The 22,713-nt window shown below is 37.8% G+C and overlaps 1 protein-coding gene across 1 annotated transcript in view; it reads left to right on the forward strand.

Moving 5' to 3' along the window:
* LOC115917878 (gliomedin-like) overlaps window positions 1-20,872 on the forward strand; it is a 33,423-nt gene extending 12,551 nt beyond the window's left edge. The window contains exons 3-12 of the mRNA XM_030977217.1: window positions 7,565-7,636; window positions 8,183-8,218; window positions 8,766-8,819; window positions 12,457-12,531; window positions 15,239-15,811; window positions 16,312-16,437; window positions 16,779-16,901; window positions 19,105-19,251; window positions 19,795-19,967; window positions 20,408-20,872. Coding sequence (XP_030833077.1) covers window positions 7,565-7,636; window positions 8,183-8,218; window positions 8,766-8,819; window positions 12,457-12,531; window positions 15,239-15,811; window positions 16,312-16,437; window positions 16,779-16,901; window positions 19,105-19,251; window positions 19,795-19,967; window positions 20,408-20,872 — 1,844 coding nt within the window. The remainder of the gene's footprint in view (window positions 1-7,564; window positions 7,637-8,182; window positions 8,219-8,765; window positions 8,820-12,456; window positions 12,532-15,238; window positions 15,812-16,311; window positions 16,438-16,778; window positions 16,902-19,104; window positions 19,252-19,794; window positions 19,968-20,407) is intronic.
* The last annotated feature ends 1,841 nt before the right edge of the window (window positions 20,873-22,713 follow it).

A 22,713-nucleotide genomic window follows, 5' to 3' on the forward strand; every position in this document is an offset into this window, starting at 1 on the left:
TATCCTGCAAAAGGGGGCCAAAAACAATCAAAAACGTTGTGTCTACGCCCGTTTGATCTTAAACTGACAAAAATATACATGTATAAGTATTTTGATGTTACAATATATTAGCAAGTAGTGAATGTAGATTGTAGAGGTGTTAGTTATTTTTTATTATCATTATAATCAATTTTGGGGGCGACCATATTTCTTTTTGATTGACACTTAAACAACTAGCTCAGCCCATCTCCATGTTCAGTGACGATTAAAAAAAAACATATCCATGTTTTGATATACCTTACAATTTTACTCCAGAGACCGGGATACTTCTTACCTCTATTATATTCGGACTAAAGTCTGTATATCCCTGCTTCGTTTATGCAGCTTATGGCGTCCCTTATTATCAGGCAATACGATCTCTTGGTTATATCATGTACTACGTTTACTAATCATCCGTCAATCTTGCGACTATCTTAACCACCGTGACCCCTGCATTTCTTCACACTCAAACTGACAATTTCACTCAATTAAACGCTTAATTATAGGAAGCATGGCGTTCCCTAATTCAATCACCAATCACAGATGACAAAAACATGAGGGGGGGGGCTTTATGTTTTTCTAATTGGTCAAAATTAAGACGTCGTGGACAATGTATTCCGAGAAACGGTGTAGCATTTTTACTTTTCCGCTGTATTTAACATTAAAACGTATATTAAAAACGCTGATGTACTTGTTTTCTTCATAAATGATAGCTAAATTTATTAAATACAAATTTTAATTTACTATGCAATTAGCTTCCCAAATTTCGTGGATGAATTTGATTGCACGATAATAAGTGCTAACATCATCTAGTTGAGTACAGCGGAATCCCTAAATCCTACATCTCTTTACCTTTTTGTACCTCGTTTTGTTCATCCTCTTCGCTTCCACACTGCTGTATTCATAATGCTATTATCTATCGTAGATGTAGACTTATTACATGGTTTTCAGCATAGCCGGATAATAGAAAACTACGGGGGCATTTGGCTAAAAATGTATATAAAAAAGATGTGCCTAGACGAGGTCTTTCAGTACAGCCAAATATTATATACAATTTATTCAAGGACCAGCTGGAGAAAGTTGATGTCTTGATCACCATATACTTACAAGTATTATTTTCTAACACACCAGTGGGAAATTGCCAAACTTGCAACAGAATGCAATACGCATTATCCATTTAAGCAGGTTCATAATGAGCTGGGTTAAAATGCGTAAAAGAAGAGGAGATATGGACATAATGACTGATTGTCAAATATATTTTGTTTTACTTATCGCCTATACATCATTCAAATCTCGAATCCGCTTCGGGAATATTTTATAACTTGCTAATGTGTATTCAACACTAGATTGATATGGTGACCTTGACTCTTTGATTGCAGCTGATTAACGGTCAAAAGCTTCCTTAGTACTTTTCAAATCCCTATTGACAGAAGAGGAAACGGTATTACTGAGTGTGCATATTATGAGGAGAGGACTAGAATAAAGTATAGATAACTTTTATAGGGAATTTCACAAAGCCCATTAGAGCCCTAGATACAAATTTTAATAAACAGATGACAGAATGATAGATGACAAAAAAATAGTAGTACGTACGTAGGAAAATGGATTGCAAATCGGTAATCATATGGACAATTTTATGAGACAGATTATGCAATAAGTACGGGAATAAGTATCAGAAATACTTGGTATTATATTGGCTCCATGAAACTGCATGGGTATCAGTTGCTGTTTGTAGATAGCAAAACAGTTTTAAGATCTGAATAATTTTGCAAGAGATATTGTAATGTAAAAATGAATGTTTTCAGATGAACCCAAACTGCTGTAAATAGCTGTATAATTTTATATCTGCACAGTTTTCACCAAACGGATATTCTTTTCAATAATGAACGTATCAGACTTATGATTTGTTTGGAAATATAAATAAACTTAATAAATGATATTGACGAAACGTAAATAATTATATAACTGTATAATTGTATTATTTCAATTATTACATGATATTGTTCTTATTCTCAATTCTTCAGCTTTGTTGTGATTTTTTCTTTTGCTTGTTTGTTTAGTGTTCCTGTATTTGTATTTAAATTATATGTATTTGTCACTCTATATGTTAATGTATTTGTGACCCTTCCTCTTGTCAGTTAATGAGAAAATGTCTCTCTTCTTTTGGCAGAGGACCAGATAATTTCGATATAACTTTAAGGCTGTCGCGACACTTAATAACTAGGGAACGAAAATACGAACTCTATTAAGAAATGTCAAAGTTGTTTTAATTACTTCAAGGAAAAAGAAACCACCCATCCCCTCCTCTCTCTCTCTCTCTCTCTCTCTCTCTCTCTCGTCTCTCTCTCTCTCTCTATATATATATATCTCTCTCTCTTTCTCACACACAAACACACGCGCACCCTCACATACTTTTTAATTATTTTTTTTTTTTAACAATTTTGTTTTATTTCTCCAGATGTGTAATACAAACCATGACATACAATTGAATAAAATAAACGTGTTCAATATTGATGCTTTTACATAAACATAATTAAACACAAACTTATTTGCAGTGTAATATAACTTAGCAACAAAGTAAACGTATAAGTACCTAAACATAATATGTCAATTGTAAATGTTATTTACTTATATATTACAAAAAAAAACTTAAACAAATCTGGAGGTAATTTTACTGAAACAATCCTGCCCCCTCCCTGCCCCTTCCATCACACAAACATACTCACCCTCTATCACACAAACATACTCACCCACCCACACACATACTCACACACCCACCCACCCACCCCCCCCCCCCCCACACACACACACACAGTACTCACTCAGTGGATGTCTGCCAACATTCTCAACTCAAGAAAAATATACTAAATAAGTTATCCAGGCCGCAAAATAGAGTTACGCTTTTAACAGGCTCACGGTGGAGAAGACACACACACACCCGCACACGCACACACACACACACACACACACACACTCATATTCAGAGCACATTTGGCCAATGCTTGATCACGAGAACTCTCGATGTCATAATTTCAATTGTTTATCTAATAGGCAAATGACATTTACTTTAGATCACCTTTTGGTCTGTCAATATATACACATTCCATTCTTGACAAACTTAGCAATGTGTAATTCTTTTTCAACCATTAGGGATTTTAATGGCAATCTAAATACGAGTAAGAGGCAAAAGTGCTATACTAATGATATATATGTATGGTGATGTTATGATTTTGTTATTGGTGTAGTACATGATTGGTTTTATATTTGTTTGGCTGTGAAGCGCCAAATGTCAGATTGACGAAAGTTACTCTTTGGATTTTAATAAGTTCTTTAATCGCACGAAATTCAGAGACTTTTCTTGAAACAATTACAGTCGAATAAAGTTAATAGATAGGAAACGTCTTTACTTTTGAGAAAGTGGTATGATTTATACCAAACCTTAGCCTCTCATCTTACACCCATCCATTTGACAGTGTGTGGCCAGAATGACTTTGAATAAAGCTAGTTGAAGATTGAACGATCAATCAAAGATATAACCAAAATGACAAATATGAATAAATGAATGAAGCTCTAACAGAGATGACAAACTTGAATGCTGTTTCTAAAATTGGACTCACTTTGATGACAATGATAAGTTCCTTGTGATAGATCCCATAATATATTTTAGATGGTAACCCGCCCAGCCAATGCATTATTCTTTGTATGGAACACTTTTGCATGAGGGTAATTTATTCATATTTTTCCCGGATATTCCTTCCTTTTGTATTTTGTCATATCTCTAAGAGTGTAGAAAGGATTATGGGGATTGTCAAGTCGTTTCCTAACACCTGTTGACTATAAACATCCCACCAAGGGACAGCTGTATCATAAGTGTGATATGACTGCGTGGGTGTTCTGTTGATACATAGAAAGATACATTCTAGATCAACATATGAACTTGAATCTAGGTAATAGAAGTGATTGGTGTAGTGTAAGTTCCCAGTGGCACGCCTACAATACATACGCACAGGTCAATGTCAAATTTACACTACACACGCGTACATATTTTGTCCCACAAACTCCCAATCGTGTGTTTACTCTCTTGATGAATAAGTGGAAAGCGAGATAATGGACCCCTATGGCTCTGAAAACGACTTAGAAATTCTCATTTTCATCTGAGCAAACATTTTAACGTCAAAAAACAAATTTTGGTGGGAGCAGAAAACCATCATACTCGGGAATTAATGAGTGGACAAACTGAAACCTGAGAAGTGCCAGGGTTTGTTTTCCACCCATTGGGTCGAGATTGTCGTGTTGATTCTCACGAAGCGATCTTGGTATCTTTGATTTCTAGATGATCTTGAGAAATAGTATTTGTGAGGAACGTTTTTCTTCCTTGCCCATCCAATGGCGTACCCGGAGGAGACGTATGCACCCTCCGTTCCATGTTAAGGCCTAGGCACAATTTAACAAACTTGCGGTGGCTCATTTTACGAAATAAACAGCATTACCGTTGTCAGTTTAATCAGCAGTCATATTGGTACAGTAACAATGATTAATACCATAGGCAAATTACAAAATTCCCCCACCCCTATAAAGCACTCAAAACATTGTTAAAGATCAAAATTATATTTGTCTTGCCTTGTGCTCAATATTGAAAAGGCACTGTTACAACTAGATGGCCATCGCGCGCTTTCTCTCTTTATCCACATCCCTTGTTAGTAATAAAAGCGATTTGTATGAATTGCGGTCACAACTTCATTCAACGTTTTCCTTTTTAAATGAAGCCATTAAGTATAAGCAGGGAGATGGTATAAGACCTTCGTGTGCCTGGTTTTGTCACCGTCAAAGTCTCCTTAGGGTATACTTTTACAGTTGTACTTCTCTTGAATACAGGGAGCTCTATTCGGAATGAATGTTTTGTTTGCTAAAAAGGTTTGTCTTTTGTCTCTTTGATGGGTCTTGGCATTGCTCGTCTGCTTAGTTTTGTTCTTTTCATCTCGGAGGAGGAGTAAATCCTCGTATTTGACTGTTTTCAGTAATAGAACGCTTTCTTGTCTTCTTTTGTTTCGCTTTCTGTCTCCCCCTCACACTCTCTCCCTCGCGTATCACAACCATCTCCCTCTTTTGGTTTTAATACGTCTTTTAAATATTCTCTTCTATATCGCTTTTGTCTTCTTTATTTGTCTTTCCCACTCAGTCTGATTTACGCTGTCCCTCATCTACCGTTACTAAAATTAGACACAAAAGATATATAAATAGAGAGGAAAAGGGGATAGAGAGGACAAGAGGGGTAAGGGTCGGGGAGAAGGAGAAGAAACGAGAGAGATGAAGAGACAGACAGAGAGAGAAAGAGACAGACAGAGAGAGAGAGAGAGAGAGAGCGTCAGAGAGAGAGAGAACGAGAGGGTGGAGATATATATATATACAATTTCATATATATATTTATATCTATAATTAGAGGGAGAGAGAGAGAGAGAGAGAGAAGAAGGGTAAGAGTTTAATTGAGTAGGGAAAGCAGAGGGAAGAATTATATTATTAATCATGCAGCCTTTTCACACACAGCTAAAATTCTATAAACATGATTAGTTTAAAGGGCTTTAAACTAATCACCTGTACATACGACATGATATTATGGAATGCACACGCAAGCCCTTCCAGTTTTCATACTGCCACACGTAAGCAATGACAGTTTTCCCTGTATCCCTTACTTCAATTATCAGACCAGGAGAAGATAAGCAAGATAAGACATTGAGGAATCATGTTGGTCAGGGATGTTTGATGGCTTTGTCGCGAGCATGTTTCAGGCTGATGGAGATTTCATGTGACTTGCAATTAGAGGGATGATTTCCAGGGCGGTTTAGCAATCACTATGCCTGAATGCCAGGCAATTTGATACAATCAGATACCACACTATACGCCCGAGGCGAGTGCTCATTACTCATTAGCAATACATTCCTGATGAAAGAAATAGAAAAGAAAGATGCGTGAATAATACCATCATACATTCTAAGGTATTGAAAAGATTTGTTAACATATTCTTTAAAATAGCGAAATCAATATTTAAACCCTCAAGTGCTGAAATCTGATTTATAATCCAAAACAGAAACGATGATACCTATTTTGATATTCGATTTATCAGTTCTATTACACTTACTTTGGTAACGAAGCTGAAATGCTATAACTTTTATGATTCTCTCAACGAGACATTATTTTACAAAAAAGCAGGCTATAAACTTCTTTTTTTCTTTCTACTAATAATCCAAATGAGAAGTTGAAGCTGCACGCAAGGCACGTCACCAAAGGCAAAAAAAGAAAAAGAGATCAAATCCCCCGGAAAATAGTTCATAGCCAGAATTGCTTTCTGTGTGAAGAAAAAAAGAAAGAAGAAGAAACTGCCAAAGTCTGTTCAATCTTTCAACACTAAGTAATTACGAATCATCATCAACAAGCCAAAAATAAGAACAGTCGCTAAACATATAGCTGCAGGAATGATTTCCATATACTAGCCAATTTTCATCCCAGATATGTAAATATCCAAATAAGTCGACCCCGTATTTCGCTTCTCACTTCAAGCACCAGCAAACGTCAGCTACAAGTTATTATGTACCTCACGGTTACCAGTGACCCTTGAATAGATAGCGGGAAACAAGTTTCGTTGACGAAGAGATGACAACTCAAAAACATTTTGAGAATTATACAGCCTGTTGAAATAAGTATGACACCAGTTTGAGAGGGTGAACTTTGACAGATATCAAGAAGTGAAAAGGATTGCATTCCAACTGTCGTGATTTATATCATGATCTTGTCTTTGGGTAAACATTCTATCCACTTGCATCTTCGAGGGCAGGCATTACAATAGTGATAACGATGACGTGTGGCAATTTCCCTGTATCTTTTCTATATACTTTCGCAATATTCTCACACTTCTGCTCATAAAATATAGGGATGGGTATGATCCTTAGATGCATATTTGACTTAGATGCCCTCATATTGTAAATATAAAAATAATACACGCTAGATATATATAATTTTGCCGCTTTGTGGCAGATTATCTTTTTTTTAATAATTAGCATGTCACCTGGGTTATTCAAATACATTTCCATCCACGAAGAATAGGCACTATTATGAATAAAGTTTCCCGCCAATAAACATGATTCAGAAACGAGCTTGGGAAAGAGGGTATACACGCACAAAGTAGAGATTGAGTTCTGTATCATATAACAAGCTTTTTATTATGACAGTGACGTAGAGTAGGTGCAGACATGGGGGGGGGGGGGCACCGGTATCATGGAGAGGGGATGGGGGTGGAGTTGGGAATGAATCCATTTATTATACTTAGTAAATGAGATGCAATTTAGTAAGGCTATTTGTTAGGGGACATTGGAGGGAGAATTTCCCTTGCCGGTTCCTAACCGATTTTCCTTTTTCTTCATTATTTACCTTATTTTTCCCCCGCCATTCGAACGGGGCACTTGACCCCGTGCCCCCCCCCCCCCCCCGAAGCTACGTCACTGCATATGAAGATAAAGGTCTGATAACTATTCTATATGGTCTATCCTCACAGGTCCAAAAGGAAACCCTGGTCCTGTAGGATTGACTGGTCAAATCGGTCAGAGGGGTCTTCCTGGACCAAGAGGTAAGGTTTTGTTAAAACTATTAAAAAAAACATGTAAGAAAAAAACAACAACCAATTGTTGTAAAAAGCATATTTTTTAGTTTTTTTTTAATATTTTGTATTATTTTAGCCAGAAAAAAAAATTCCTAGGCAATATTAGGCACTGCAGCTTTGTTGTATTGTACACGTTTCCGATCTCTAGATTCATAGTCATTTTTGTTGATCAAATAATTGTCTTGATTATTTGTATACAGTTAATAATAGTCAGTGGTCAATACTTTGAAGTATGCTAGAGCGCCAAAATGGCAGCACAGCTAAAGCCGGGGTAATAATCTCCAAGTTTGGAAGCGTTTAGTGATAGTAATAAGCGTTATATAAAAGCTGAGTATTATTATTATTATTATTAAGAGCTTTCGTAATTTCAATTCATACATCTTCTTCTAACTTAAATCAACAACTCAAATACAAATTATTCAATGAATAATCTCTTGCATATCTTTTCCGATTCAGCTAACTAATAACGATACTCTCACTTTTTTCTTGGATGACTTTTTCTAATCCATGCAGGAGAGCCGGGTGTTAGAGGGAAGCGAGGAGATCGAGGTAAACCGAAAGCTCCCTACGATTCTCCCTCTGACAATTAACTGTCATTTGAATGGACTTACTATATGTAAATCATTGGAAAGTAGTTTGTTTTATAATCGGATTACTTGTCGTCTGAAAAAAAGAAAGATTACATATTGATAAGATATTTTCAATTATTCAGCAGTATCAATCCGATTTTATAGCCAGTTGGCGTATTTCATTGTGTTCAATTTCCATGTTGATTCCTGCACGCTTGACACGCTTTGAAATTTGTTGCTCTCTTTAATAAACTCTTTCATGTTAATTTTACGCATCGTTATTTGACCCTATTTTCGTTTAATTTTGAACTAATTTCTTCTTGTACTTATTATTTTATACTCTCCCTTTCCCTGATTATATCTTGCTTTTTCTCTTCCCCTTCTTTCCCCCTTCTCTCTCTCTCTCTCTCTCTCTCCTACTCTCCCTCCCACTTTCTCTCCTATATCTGTCTCTCCTTCCCTATTTCTCTCTCTCATCTCTCTTTCTCCCCCTCCCCTTCTCTCTTTCCCTCTCTTTCTCTCTCCAGGACCCAAGGGCCAAGCGGGAGAAAATGGAGATCGAGGGGCTCGTGGTGAAAAAGGTGAGGGTCACTATGGATCTTTCGTCAAAGAACGGGAAAAGAACCAATGTTACAGTGTTTTTGTTATTATACGCCTGCAGGGTTTGTTTAAAGATTTATTCATGTTTCAATTCTTACTCCAAAGAAACCGAAGTTTGTTTGGGAGCGTGCACATTCGGTGACGGGTCAGAAAGTGTAAGATTTAGTAACATTGTAAGCTACTTAAGTTGAAATTTAAGAATGTGTTGTCGGGTTTTATTTTAGATAATGTAACTTCGTGCAATGTATCACAAATTAGCCTAGCCTTTTGTAATGTTCTCCCAAGCTACAGTTATGTGGGTTTTGTAACGCTTTTTCACAAATGACGAGAAGTAGAATGTTATTGCGGCATGTGGCATTTCAGGAACATTATATAGTATCAGTTCCGTATGGTATGTGTTGATATGAATTGTTCTTTTAATATGCTACAATGGGGATATATGCAAGAAAATTGTGATATTGTATGCTGCTCAGAAATCAGCATGAGGTATGGACGACCCAATGTTTAAGAGTACCTTACAAAGTTAGAATTTTCTTCATATACCGCTCTTAAAATATGCTTTCAGTCACTATAAAGAACACAGTTAAATAAACATCGTAACAGGATGAATAATTCATTGATCGGAAGCTTAAAATCAAACTATTCATCCAAGGATAAGCTTTACAGTATTCGAGCGGGGTTTTCCTTTAGTTTGTCGGGTACTGTTTTTTTGCTCCATTAAGGCATGCAGACCCGGTAGTCTAAATCCTTCACCAGAGCCACACGCTCCTATTGTGGCCTAGTCCTAAAATAATATTTATAGAAATCAAAGCTGGAAAGAAAGGGAACTCGGAAAATATAAAGGAATATTGTATGAGAAATTTTAGCGTCATGCGCTACCATGAAAACCCGATTTGCGTGAAGCTTTGAAGAAATAATTCCTGGTCAAATCCCACGACGTTATTTGCACTTTCTATTACTTTGCCTTCAATCAAAAGACCTTCAGAAAGAATTTGTAAAACTACTGCAAATACATTTTTTATTTTAATATTGATATAAGTATAGGCGCCGAGTTGAGAATAAAGCGAGGTGTCATATCGCTTGTATTTCATTTAAAACTTGATGAAAATGCTATGAAATTAAGCTGAAGTATATGGAGAGGTAAACGACCGAAAGGGAATGTCACCAAATACTATTGGAGACAAAATGGTGTATGCATTACCGGATGCATTATTCATCAACGAATTTATCTAAACGTTTTGAAACATCTATTGCATATGAAGTATATTGCAATCATTAAACAAAATGTTAATCATATTGATATACCAACAGAAAATAACGTTTAGTACACAAGATCTGTTTACTTTCTCAGCTATTTTTGTATTTAAGAAAATGAGACTTTGACATAACCATAGGATATGTTAATGACAAATTTTCTTAAAGTTTGTGGTCGAACATGTGCTGTGAGAAATAAAGAAAATCCTGCTTATGAAACACAAGTGTGATTACGGACAGTTATAAGGATAGTGCTTCATTAATTTTTGCAATGAAAATGGTGTCAATTCATATTTTGATTAAGAGAGTCGTTGATCATGTTAACGGGGGTGATTTTTAAAGACAAAAGTGAAGAACGGAGTCTACGGAAAAGAAACATCTTCTTTGACGTAGGTAGAAGGAATACCGTTCTTTAAGCTTCCACCGTGTAAGCTTTACACTTTGTATGAGTAGCTCTTCTATCATAATAGACACGCGAATTACAGGGATGACCGTCTTTCAAATGAAAAGAGAGGTATGGGTCAAGAGAAAAAACGAGATGCAGAAATTGACCAATCTGTCCTGGGACAGGAAATCTGATGGAGCCTGTTCCACACACCTACACGTGTTAAGTGCATTTGCCATGGAAATGTTTTGCTAACACCCAGCTAAGCTGTGAGGTTTTCCAACTCCCAAATGTTTACCTTTACAGAGGGTCACCTGTTGCGATAAGTGACGTTTCTATAGGAGCCTGGGATAAAGGCTAGCCTGCAGGGAGGAGCACGAATTGAAAGAATAGAAAACAGTTTCCAGGTCTCGTTTTGGTTCAACGTTGACCCAAATTTCAAGATTGGAATAGAGTTTTAAAATGATATTCCAGCTATTGTGAAATTAGACGTGCTTAAAGACATGTAGAGCTTTGCAAAAACGAATAACGCTTGGCAATTTTATCAAGAGAATCTATATAATTAACAAAAATATCGACATAAAAATTGTACACCGTATGTGCAGCTAATTCACATGCAAACTACAAGATAAAAGGATGAAGGGTGTTTATATGTGATAATATTCGCGATATCAAAACAATAAATTAGGTGATTTTGTCGGTGTGTATTAGGAGTCGTCTTGAGAAAACAGACCCTAAAGTCTCCTATAAAACTTTCAAAATCCAATTGAAGATGTGTTTGCAATCGAAATCTTCCTTTTTGCATGAATAGAGGTCCATTATTTTTAATGTCATTTTCCACAAATTTGGGGTCATTTTGGATTCCGGGTACAGTACTCGTTACACATTCATAAACGAAGTGAACATATCGTTCTCTGGATACACAATCTCTAATAATAATAATAATTCATTTTAATAAAAGAATTATACCAGTCACGAACAAAATATCGAAACCGAAAGTGTGTAGATGATTTGAAAAATGAACAGTTCCTGAAGAAACAAGCAAATCTCTAGTGACAGTAATCTACAAATAACCCGTCAGTTTTGTCATGTACCATAAATCAAATTCAAAGCGCAGACGGTTCAGACCGTCCGGGAGAAGAAAGTCTCCGTAAGTTCGTCTCTAATGTTCGACGTCTGACCCCATTATCAGAAGAGACATTCAAAATCGGCGGTGCAGACAGTATACACTGTTTTATACATTGAAACATAGGAAAAAGGCGGGAAGGGGAATGACATCACTGTTTGATGGTAATGTGTGGGGGACACCTAAAAGATGAAACACTGATAAATAATCTCTCTCGCTTTGGGGATATTAGGCCTAGCTACATGGAGTATCCATGGTCACCAATTCATTTTAATTTTCACGACTTGAGTGGATACTAAAAAGTAAAATGATGGAATAGGTCTCTTGCCTTCTATCGTTATTTCATTGTAGAAACAAGATGAGAATTCAAATAGACATTTTCTAGGGTATGGAAAAGACCTGGTAGTCAATAAAAAAGGGGGGATTTTCGGATTTCCAGCGCTCTCTGCATGGTTTAAAAATTGGTAAATATCAGGATCCAGGATATTCCAAAAGGAGTGGGGGCTGAAGCCAACGTGTGCGTGAAGCTCGTAAGCCCGGGCCCTTATGGGTGGGGCCCAGGAGCTTGCCTTAAGGCCCCTGTCGGGGGGGGGGGTGGGATGGAGCCCTCATACGTTCTCGAGGTTTAGCAATTCAGAAACCCCCATTTAGCCGTATTGAGCGAGAGAAACGCCCACTCTCTTTTTAGGACGATTTCATACAGCAAAGCGTTGTCTTGGAAAGCACTTCTATATTTACGGACAGTGTCCAGGAGCCTGTTTTAGGATCCCTTGTGGGTTCAAAATATGTTGCTAACAAAACAATTTGAAAATATGCCAACTTTTTTTTACCATCTTCCTTTTCTTTTTTTCAGGAGACATGGGTTTATCTGGACCACAAGGACCTCCTGGTATTCAAGGGACTCAGATTGACAACTGTTCATGCCTGGGTAAATACTATTCAACTGTTCGAAAGATACTCCTGGTGAACTCGTGTTTAGCTTGGGAGACGTCGCAAACAGAACCCGATGTAAACGTTTCTCTTGTGGTGATTAAGAGGCACAGTGGCGTAATAAGCAACCAAAAAAAAGAAAATGGGGGGGGGGGGAGAAATATTCGCATCCCCATCAGGTGGCAAAATGGGCAATTGTTTTTAAAGGGGGGATGCGGATATTGACGATAACGGTCAAGATATGGGCCTTCAAAGTACGTTTTAGCTTTTGCATATTGTTTTTTTTAGGTTATGTTGATTCATGAGGCATCTAACCAATGTCACTAGTTGATTGCTTACATTAATGTTCTTCACACTTTGAGCAATGAGATGATAAGTCAACATTCCACCCATTATCACATTGATGAAAGTGTACAAAAACGTAAGAAAACACTATATGAACCAGCAAGCCATTCCATCTGATCTCGACATATCTCGGTCAGCTCAAAGTCTCCCGAATAGCCCCAAAGAGCCGACTGATATCAATCACAGAGTGTGTTCTGTGCCATGTTTAAAATAGATGCTTTAAGGATATCCTTACAATGTCTTAATGACAATATCGATATCATCGTCCACGAAAACAGGTAGACAAGGTACTTCTTACGATCGCTTCCACCTTCTGTGTATCTATCAATGATGATATCAAGATCATCCGCGAGAACTTGGTTGACTGTATCTCGCTCTACGGCACACATAATGGCCAAGGAACGGAGCCTTTCTTGTCACATCGTGTTCCTGAGGTACACTGTAGGCCTTCAATTCTTTCAATGTGCTCAGTGATCGCTCCACGGAACAAGATGTAGCGGGGATTGTGGCTAGAATGACGGCCAACCTTGAATACGTGGGTAGGATGGCGTTGAACCCTTTCTCATACAGCCAAGAAACAAGCGCCGTGCAGCCTTTCGGCAGTTCAATTTAAATGCTGCAGAGAGGATTCTTCGTTTAGCTTTGAGCAGCCCCTGATCCATCTCATAGAAAGAACACATGGTTCACAATGCCTGGTGGTCATCTACCTTAAGCTTTCTGACAGCCATCCCTCTGAATCTTCCCCAATACTTCATGATTCTTGCAACTTCCTTCAATGAAATTGTACAGCGACTGTATAACACCAAGGCAATTGCGTATTTCACAGTTGCTCGAGATACTCTGCTGCAGAGCAAGATTAAGTCTGTGAACATGGCACTACTAAATAAGCATTTTTTTGTTGTTGCTTGACTATGAATTTGGGAATTTATCCTTTTAAAGTATAATTTACACAAAATTGAGAAAAAACCCGGATGATCATGTCATTTTATCAACAATTGTACATCTTTGGTATCGAATTAGAAATAAACCACGTTTAAATTTTATTGGTGGGGGGGGGGGGGGGACTGCCCCCCCCCCCCCCCCCATCAGTACGCCAGTGAAGAGGCGCGTCATAGATGTAATAATAACATCGCAGCATTTTGAGCCTGACATGGATAGTTGATCGCCTGAAGATTGGAAGAAACAAAAGTATTGGTCTAGATTGATTATAAAATTTGTCACTACAACACTTTAACATATTACCTTTACATGTTTAAAGGCATTTCCCGACGGGCATTCGATGTGATGCACAACTTTCCAATTATTTTTGGAATCAAAGATGAAAAGTGACATTGATGCCGTAATTTGCTAGACTTTCAATTAACCCTGAAAACGATTAACATCAATCAAAAACATTGACACCCTTTTTTGTTTATCTGTCTGATCATGACTGTTTCTAACTACAATTATGTTTTCGACTCAATTTTTATATCTAGGCACTCGTAGATCGACAGCTGATACTCACGGTGTTGAAAGTATTCCCCTTCAAGAGCTGGAAAACAAGATGCGCAGAATTCTTCTCCAGTCATCGATCTCTGGGGTTGTCACGATCGCCAATGATACTTCAGATACAGCAGAACTCACCATTAGCAGTTTTAAATCCGTTAAGCGCAGCTCTTCCACGCCCCTGGCAACGTCATCTGGCGAGTCGACAGGTGTGCAGAATGACGTCACTGATGACGCGTATGCTGCGCAAGATTCCGAGGTTGATCTTGGAAGTGATAACCATGATGCTCGCCAACCACAGGCTCTTGATCAGGACAGGACGTTGAAGCAATCGGAAAATACTCGCCTACGAGCTGGAAATGATCGCATTGCCGAAGGCACTATTATGGACACTGCAGCGACAAAAACAGACGTGCCAACATTGTTACCAGCGCATGCACTGAGTACAGAAAGCAGGACTATGGTCTTGAACGCACAGGAGACCTCAGAGGGAAGTGGTCCGCCCTTTTCAGATAATGAAGCAGAAGAATCAGCGTTCCTCACTGGCCGTAATGGGGCGAACAGCATAAACCTTGTTGACGACCAGGAAGGGATGGTCACCGAACCTTCAAAGATGACATCCGATCCTAACCTGCAGCAGATGACAACGCAGGGAAGCACCGCTGAGGGAGAAGTGACAAGGATGGGGATAGATGAACAGAAATGTGTGTATGGACGACTACTATTGATGAAATATGCGTTTTTATATTTGTAATCCAATATTTCCGCTGTGTTAGTCTTTTTACTCGTAAATGTGACCAAATTCCAGTTCAGTCAACTTGATAGATCTTTAACAAAAACTTATTGCATTTTATTTTTTATGTTTTAACCTGCAGTAATGAATATATCAGCTCTTCTCCAGCGCCTCAACGAGCTCACAGCTAACAAGACGTCTCTCTTGAACTTTGTGCAGATGTCTATCGCAAAAACGGTTACCTGTGGGTGCCCCGGACCACCAGGCCCCGTGGGTCCCCAGGGAGAGGTTGGGCCAAAAGGGGATAGGGGTTTGGTCGGCCTTACAGGATCTACCGGGGATAAGGGCGAGCGTGGGTCTCTGATAGACGGTGAAGGACACATATTGCATGGTCCACCCGGACCTAAAGGAGACCAAGGCATTTCTGGTTCAAGAGGTCCTAAGGGGGATCCAGGGCTTGACGGTGTTGATGGGATAATGGGTCTACCTGGGTTTAAAGGAGAAGCTGGTCCTCGTGGTATTCTGGGTGAAGTGGGGGATCCTGGACCGATGGGAATGAAGGGTTCCAAAGGGGATATGGGTCCGATGGGAACCAGGGGCCAGATTGGGTACGATGGTCAGAAGGGTCGCAAGGGAGAAACGGGTATCATGGGACACAGAGGTGTTCCTGGATCAACAGGACCGTTTGGACCGAAAGGAATCAAAGGAGATCAGGGTAATTGAATAATGGAAACATTCTGGGCACTACGTTGTATTGCTTTCCTTCTCAAAATAAATTTTGTAATTGATTCCTCTTTGGATATTAAGTAAGACGCCATCAGATACGAAAGGCATCGGAAAGAATTTTTTTTTTTTGCGTTGAGCCAGATTCCCCCCCCCCCCCCCCCTCCAAAAAAATGATCATGAGCTATTTACAACTAACTTTCAACAACAAGTGTACGTGATGCAACTGTTGAAATGCAATCATTTCAATATAAATACTCTTTTAAATGCATTAGCTATTCGCATATAAAAGATTTGAATTTCAATGGGGTACCCAATTGAGGAGGAAGATTACTTAAAATTTCCCCACCTCTTTGCCTATACGCACACCATTTTAAATAATAAATAATCAAGCGTTTCTATGTATCGTCAACAGCCGAAATTTAGATACATGTATTTTAAGATGACATTTGTGAGACAATATTCATGAATCCCAATTTCTACACCATGCAGGCAAGAGAGGCGAGATAGGCTACCCCGGTCTTACGGGTTCATCTGGTCCGCCAGGAGTGCCCGGAACACCAGGCCGTGACGGAATGAAAGGGCAAAAAGGAGAAAGGCATATTTATGTGCTCCCAGGTTCGAAGATGTTTAGTAGAATATGTTATCATTATTGCACAGTCGGCCATGATAAGTGTTATATTGACTATCGTAGCTACGGATATATTATTTTCAATATCCTTCTATTATCATTTCAATTACACCACCACAACATAATATATTCCTGAACAAAAATGCAATCGGATTGTTTATACCAAATGTCAGTCTTTTACTAACCGGATGACTGGGACGAAATAAATAAATAATACTTGTACCATGTACAAAGGTACATGGTACAAGTAATATAATGATGGTACACAGAACAAAATGTTCAAGTGAACTTTTTTTACAATAATCATGTCATTTTTTTTTTACATCAGATGGTAATGTGTCGCCTACAGAATATTCTTCTCTCACCCCATCGGACTCGAACCCAACAACCAAGCCAGCTAACATCGAACCCGAAAAGATGTTCAAAATCTACGAACCAATCGTGAAATCACGTAAGTCTCATCATTGTGTTTGGTTATCAGATAGGATGTAATTGGGGATACCTGGGACTGATTAAAAAAAAACAGTTGCGATTAATCGCAGCTTATTTGCGATTGGTATTGTTGGGTCGGGGCAATCTACTCATATTGGCCCTTCCACAACTCAGAATTATTTAGATAAATAAAGAACAATCAAGATGATTTGGTTACCTTTGATCCGTTTATTGCTCTCAACTCGAGCCGCATCTTGGAATTAGCATATCAATCAACATCTCATTTGCATATTCGTAACATATCTCCCCCCATAAAAGAAAGTTTCTATCAGTAGTTAGAACTTTCTTCTGAACAATGTAAGATGTAAAGGCGAGAAATTAACCACACAAAAGGTATAACAAGCTAGCATATGAACATCATTTTTCTAATATCAAAGACAGACCGATTAGTCCTTTCATTTCAACATTCAATAACAAAACACAAACTGCAGAAAAATGAAAACAACTTCGATAGATAACATTATACATGTATGTTCTCTTCCTGAATCCTGGAAGTAAGTACCAGGACATAATCAGACACCTTGCCTGTGTTTTGTAAAGAACCACAAACTGTGGTGGACGAAACACGTCTCTACACATCACACATAATGAATATATGAATACATGAATATATGAGCGTAATAAGCACGCGCTACAAATGAAACACTGAATATTCAGCACAGGCGCCGATATCCTAAATGCACACAACTACAATAACAGGTGATTGCATATTCATATAATGAACGCGCACAACGTAGTCACATGACGCGTTGCTATGACGACACCTCATTACTATGTCGGAATGCACGCAGAGTCTCATTAAATATGTCGGTCAACAAAAACAATATGTTATAATGATCCACATAACTGTGCACAGCTCGATTTGAAATATTTCTGACATTAAATGCAAGAATAAGGGTACATACATGTACATATTTTGTGTACATATTACATGAGTAACATAATCTTTTGAGTTACTGCTGCAAGTTATAAATTGAAACTTGTTTAAATACAAACAAATAAGCAAGACTTATCAAGTTAAATCACAAACATAACACTTGCCTTTTATTCAAATTATTATCATAATTATTTTGTTGTTGTATAAAATGGAAAATGCATCAAGCTTTGCATAGCATAGCTAACAGTGCTGCGTATAAACAATAATTGTTCTCTTTTGATCAAAAGAAAACTATTCTCAATAACATACATCTGTTGGGTCGGGGCAATCTACTCATATTGGCCCTTCCACAACTCAGAATTATTTAGATAAATAAAGAACAATCAAGATGATTTGGTTACCTTTGATCCGTTTATTGCTCTCAACTCGAGCCGCATCTTGGAATTAGCATATCAATCAACATCTCATTTGCATATTCGTAACAGTATCAACCGCAACTATGTACATTATATATTGAAGAGTGCAAACTTGCGATTGGTTAGAGGGCTTGCGATTGATTCGGATCAATCGCAACTCTTTATAAGACGGGGCCCAGATGGCACACCGCCATCTTTTCATGACTACATAATGATAAGAAGGAAAACGGAAGTGTTCCAAGGATGGGACGGGATAAGGTGTAACCCCTTCCCTCTCTGTCCTCGGTTTGACGGCCCAGAAATAGATAAAATAAGTGGGTGTATGCGTAATGGCTCCTCAAAAAATGACTTTATTTTTCTCTTGTCACAGATCCTTTACACTAAATGTCCTTATAATTAATCTGCTGCCCCTGGTTTATGACACGGGGGTGCTGAATACATTCCGCCCCTTACCCCAGTCCGCCAAGGACCCCCTCCCCCTCCCCTACACACACACACACCATCTATATCTTTGTATGGATACGCCACTGGCATGGCGATACACTTCTCTCAGATTAGTAGACAAAAAGAAAATGAGATTTTTTAGTTTTAACTTGTCTTCTCGTCCAAATCTAATCGGGAGGAAATACATGACAATGTCTTCCGTTTTTAATTTCTTTCTAGACTTAACAAATTTGTTGACTTGACTATTTTTTATCCTGCGAAATTCTGAAAATTTGCTTCCGGATTATAGCATTTTTGGGCCTAAGAGCATTCTTTTACACTGTGTTTTATTCTCATTTTGGGTGGTCCTTTCGCCCCGCCCTTTCTCAGTTTGTTTTTGCAGTGGGCATGATAACATTATTGGTATCTGTATTTTTATATCTTAGAGTGCCGTTTGACGAATATTTCTTCTCCACGTGAGATACACGCTATGACAAGATCATACGGAGCCTGGATGAAAGACACCTCTATGGATAGCAGACATCCTGATATGATATGGGTTACTATGCATCACCGTGGTGCAATACTCATAGGTAAGAATCATTTTGTGTTACTCATTCATAGTACACGTGCTGGAGCGCAACATCTAAATGTTTATAGACTGTCGGTAAATCATTGAAATTGATTTACGTTCGAAAATTTAATAAATCTGACAAACACCGTTTCGTATTGGTAGCCGAAAATTTGACATTTATCGGTGTTTCAGTTATATAGCCTACGTTTTATAGGAGAGAGAGGGACGGGGGTTTAAGGTTGTAAAAAGAAAACTTTAACATAAATTTCAATGTACTTCAAAATTACAAAAAGGAGGATTAAACTGAGGGTTCGAAGACAGACTATGGTCTAGACGAGAGGTTAAAACATTGTGAAAAGGCATGTCAAACTTTGCCTACATTTTTGCAAACGTAGTAAGTACTAGGAGAAAGGAAAAGGAACAGACCTACCTTGACAATTTGTCAATACAGTTTCACTGACTGGATGACTCTTCTTGCGCTTCTCCATGAAACAATAAATAACAAGCATATCACCCCTCCAAATTACAAATCCTTCTCTTCATGTTACGTCTCTTTCCACAGAGTACAAGAATCTTGATGAAATGAAAAGGCGTCGCCTCTCAGCAACCTTCGCATTGCCTTTCCAGTGGGATGGTGCCGGTCACGTTGTATACAATGGATCGTTCTACTATCATCATCTCAACAAAGATTATATCATTCGATATGACTTGACTACAGGATCCATTATTGAGCGCGTAAGTTTGTTAATAAGTTTTAAGTGTTCTAACTTATCACATCAGTCGTAAAGAGTCGAAAATCAAACTAGGGCAACTTTAATTGCCTTGTACATCACTTATTGAAATGTGCTAATGGTTGTAGTTATCGTGGTAAATGTTTTACAAAGTAGAATCATTTTTGGAATGGCAATTCAATGGCATCATTGGGTGGTTTTTAACGGGGAGGGGAGGGTACTTGACCAACAAATAAAACTATTTGTTTACAAGGCTCAAGAAAACCTGGCCGATTTAAATATTAAAGGCGGACGGGGGTTGTATTCACTCGTCAACTCTACCCTCTACCCCCCCCCCCCCCCCACGTACACACACATACAAAGATATACAGTCTAGATAATTCTCCTTGATATAGTGTAAAAAATTGTTTATTATCACTTGTTGTTTGTTATTTTCTTCAAAAGGCACATGTTCCATCTCTAGGTTATGCCAGCGACGACTTGTTCCAACTATCATCCGGATACACCAACGTCGATTTCGCCGTGGATGAAAACGGTCTGTGGATCATATACCCAGTCACTCGCCCTGGATCGGTCGGAAAACTCACCGTATCCAAACTCGACCCTGAATCACTGGAAATCATCACAACTATCACGACGGATCATAACTTCGAGTCAACGGCCAATGCGTTCATTGTCTGTGGAGTCTTGTACACGACCAAAGGACCGCATAGCCGACCATCGAGGGTCGATTTTGCTTTTGACTTGTTTAGAGAGGTTGTATTGGAGGATATAAGTATGAATATTCAAAACAGACATCGTAAAACTGTGATGCTCTCATATAATCCTCGGGATAGACTCCTCTATGGATGGGATAAAGGAAAACTTCTGACTTATGATGTCGCCATCAAGGAATATACAGACGATTAAAATATCATTTTGTTCGGCATTGTGAATATGTAAATAGTTGAAATAAAGATAATGTAGTATAATCTGGATTTACATAGCACTTAATACGAAAAACCTTTTCTCAGCGCTTTACAGATATGATTACCCTAGTCATCAGATTCATTCACGCACAATGTGCACCATCTCCACTCCCTGGGGAGTATTCCTACCATATGGTCACATTGAGGGTATATGGCAATTACTAACACAAAGGCTTTCGTCATCTTACACCTCTCCTGGGTATGCAGTAGCACATGCAAACTAATGCCATGCCAAAGGACTTAAGTGCCATATCGGGGATTGAACCCACGACCATTCCATTTCGAGTCAAGAACTTAAACCACTCGACTACAACACCTCTACAAACATCTCTTGTAACTTTTTTCTAGAAATGATACAAATATTGAATAACTAAGTTAAGATTTAACTTAAAACTGCAATTAAAGAACATGATCATAGTCCTTTAAATTGAACAGTTTGGTAGATTTATGCAGTTATTAACATCCGTATTCAAAGAATAAATGTTGTAATGTACAATTATCTTGTGTTTTGTGTACACTTCTTTGGCAGAAAGGGAGTACATGTATATTCAAGTGATAATACTAATAATAAAACTAATAATAATTGGATTTATATAGCGCCTTTTACAAAGGATACAAGGCGCTGTCTCTTATAGACTATCAACAATTTAAGAGGGGTTGTACAGGTACGTGATTTCAAAATTGTCTCCATTTCAATTAAAATTGATACAACAGAAATACCACTCAACTTATGTAAGATTGTATAAGATGATTTTAGTACAATCTAACCCTTGCATGTGGGGGAAAACGTATCATGGTCCTTGATACATTTGGAATACTATTTCTTGTAGCTAGAAAGGAGCCATGTAAATATATATTTTCTGTTGAGGTGCTATAACTTATGTAAATAAAACGTAGATATGTACATAGTTTACATCTGTTAAACTTGAAGTCTTATACCTTGCACTGTATCACAATCTCACTTGTTTCCTATCTTGACTTTGATTTAATTAGATTGAATTATTATTACTGCATTGTTTGATATTTTACAAACTGTGTATCGAGGGTCCAGTGACACAAAGACGTAACTCTATATTTTGCCAAAATGAATATTTGATATCAATATGTTCAGAAAAATGTGGGCTTTCCAGGAAACACAAAGACTTGACTCCACCCAACACCCATTTGAAGTCAATGGCTAGTGAAGCACAGACTTAACTCCTTAAGGCCTAAGTGCTCAGTGACACATAAACCACTTTTTCTAAAAATGGCCAATATGGAGTTACGTCTTTGTGTCACTGACCCATAGATATGTTCTTATTACATGTAAATTTTTCTTGTTAGTCTTTAGTCAAATTCATGTGAAGAAGTGTATTTGCTATGCAACAAACTGTCTTACTATGCTGTATATATTTATATATATATTTATGTACATGAGCTTATGTGATTTGGTTTTCCTAGGCATGTTAGGTCATGTTGTTTATTTCCCTAGTTTGAAAAAGAAGCAGTTTAGTGGAAAAATTTGAAATTTTGTTTTGAAATGGAACAACACAACCCCCCAAATCTAGTTTTAAAGCTTGATAATTCAAAACTTACATTAAAATCATTGAAACTTATATAATGTTACAAAGACTATTTTCTATTTCAGAGATGCATTTTGACAAAGTGTTTATATAATATTGGATGGCTTTGAGTATGATACAAGAATATATTGCTCAAGTTATGACAATATAAAGCGCTTCGAGACATTGTATTAAGCACTATATAAGCGGAATATTTTACCATTATTTATTTTTAACGAGT

Source organism: Strongylocentrotus purpuratus, unplaced genomic scaffold (genome assembly GCF_000002235.5).
Source record: "Strongylocentrotus purpuratus isolate Spur 01 unplaced genomic scaffold, Spur_5.0 spur5_scaffold_9, whole genome shotgun sequence".
NCBI classification, from domain to species: domain Eukaryota; kingdom Metazoa; phylum Echinodermata; class Echinoidea; order Camarodonta; family Strongylocentrotidae; genus Strongylocentrotus; species Strongylocentrotus purpuratus.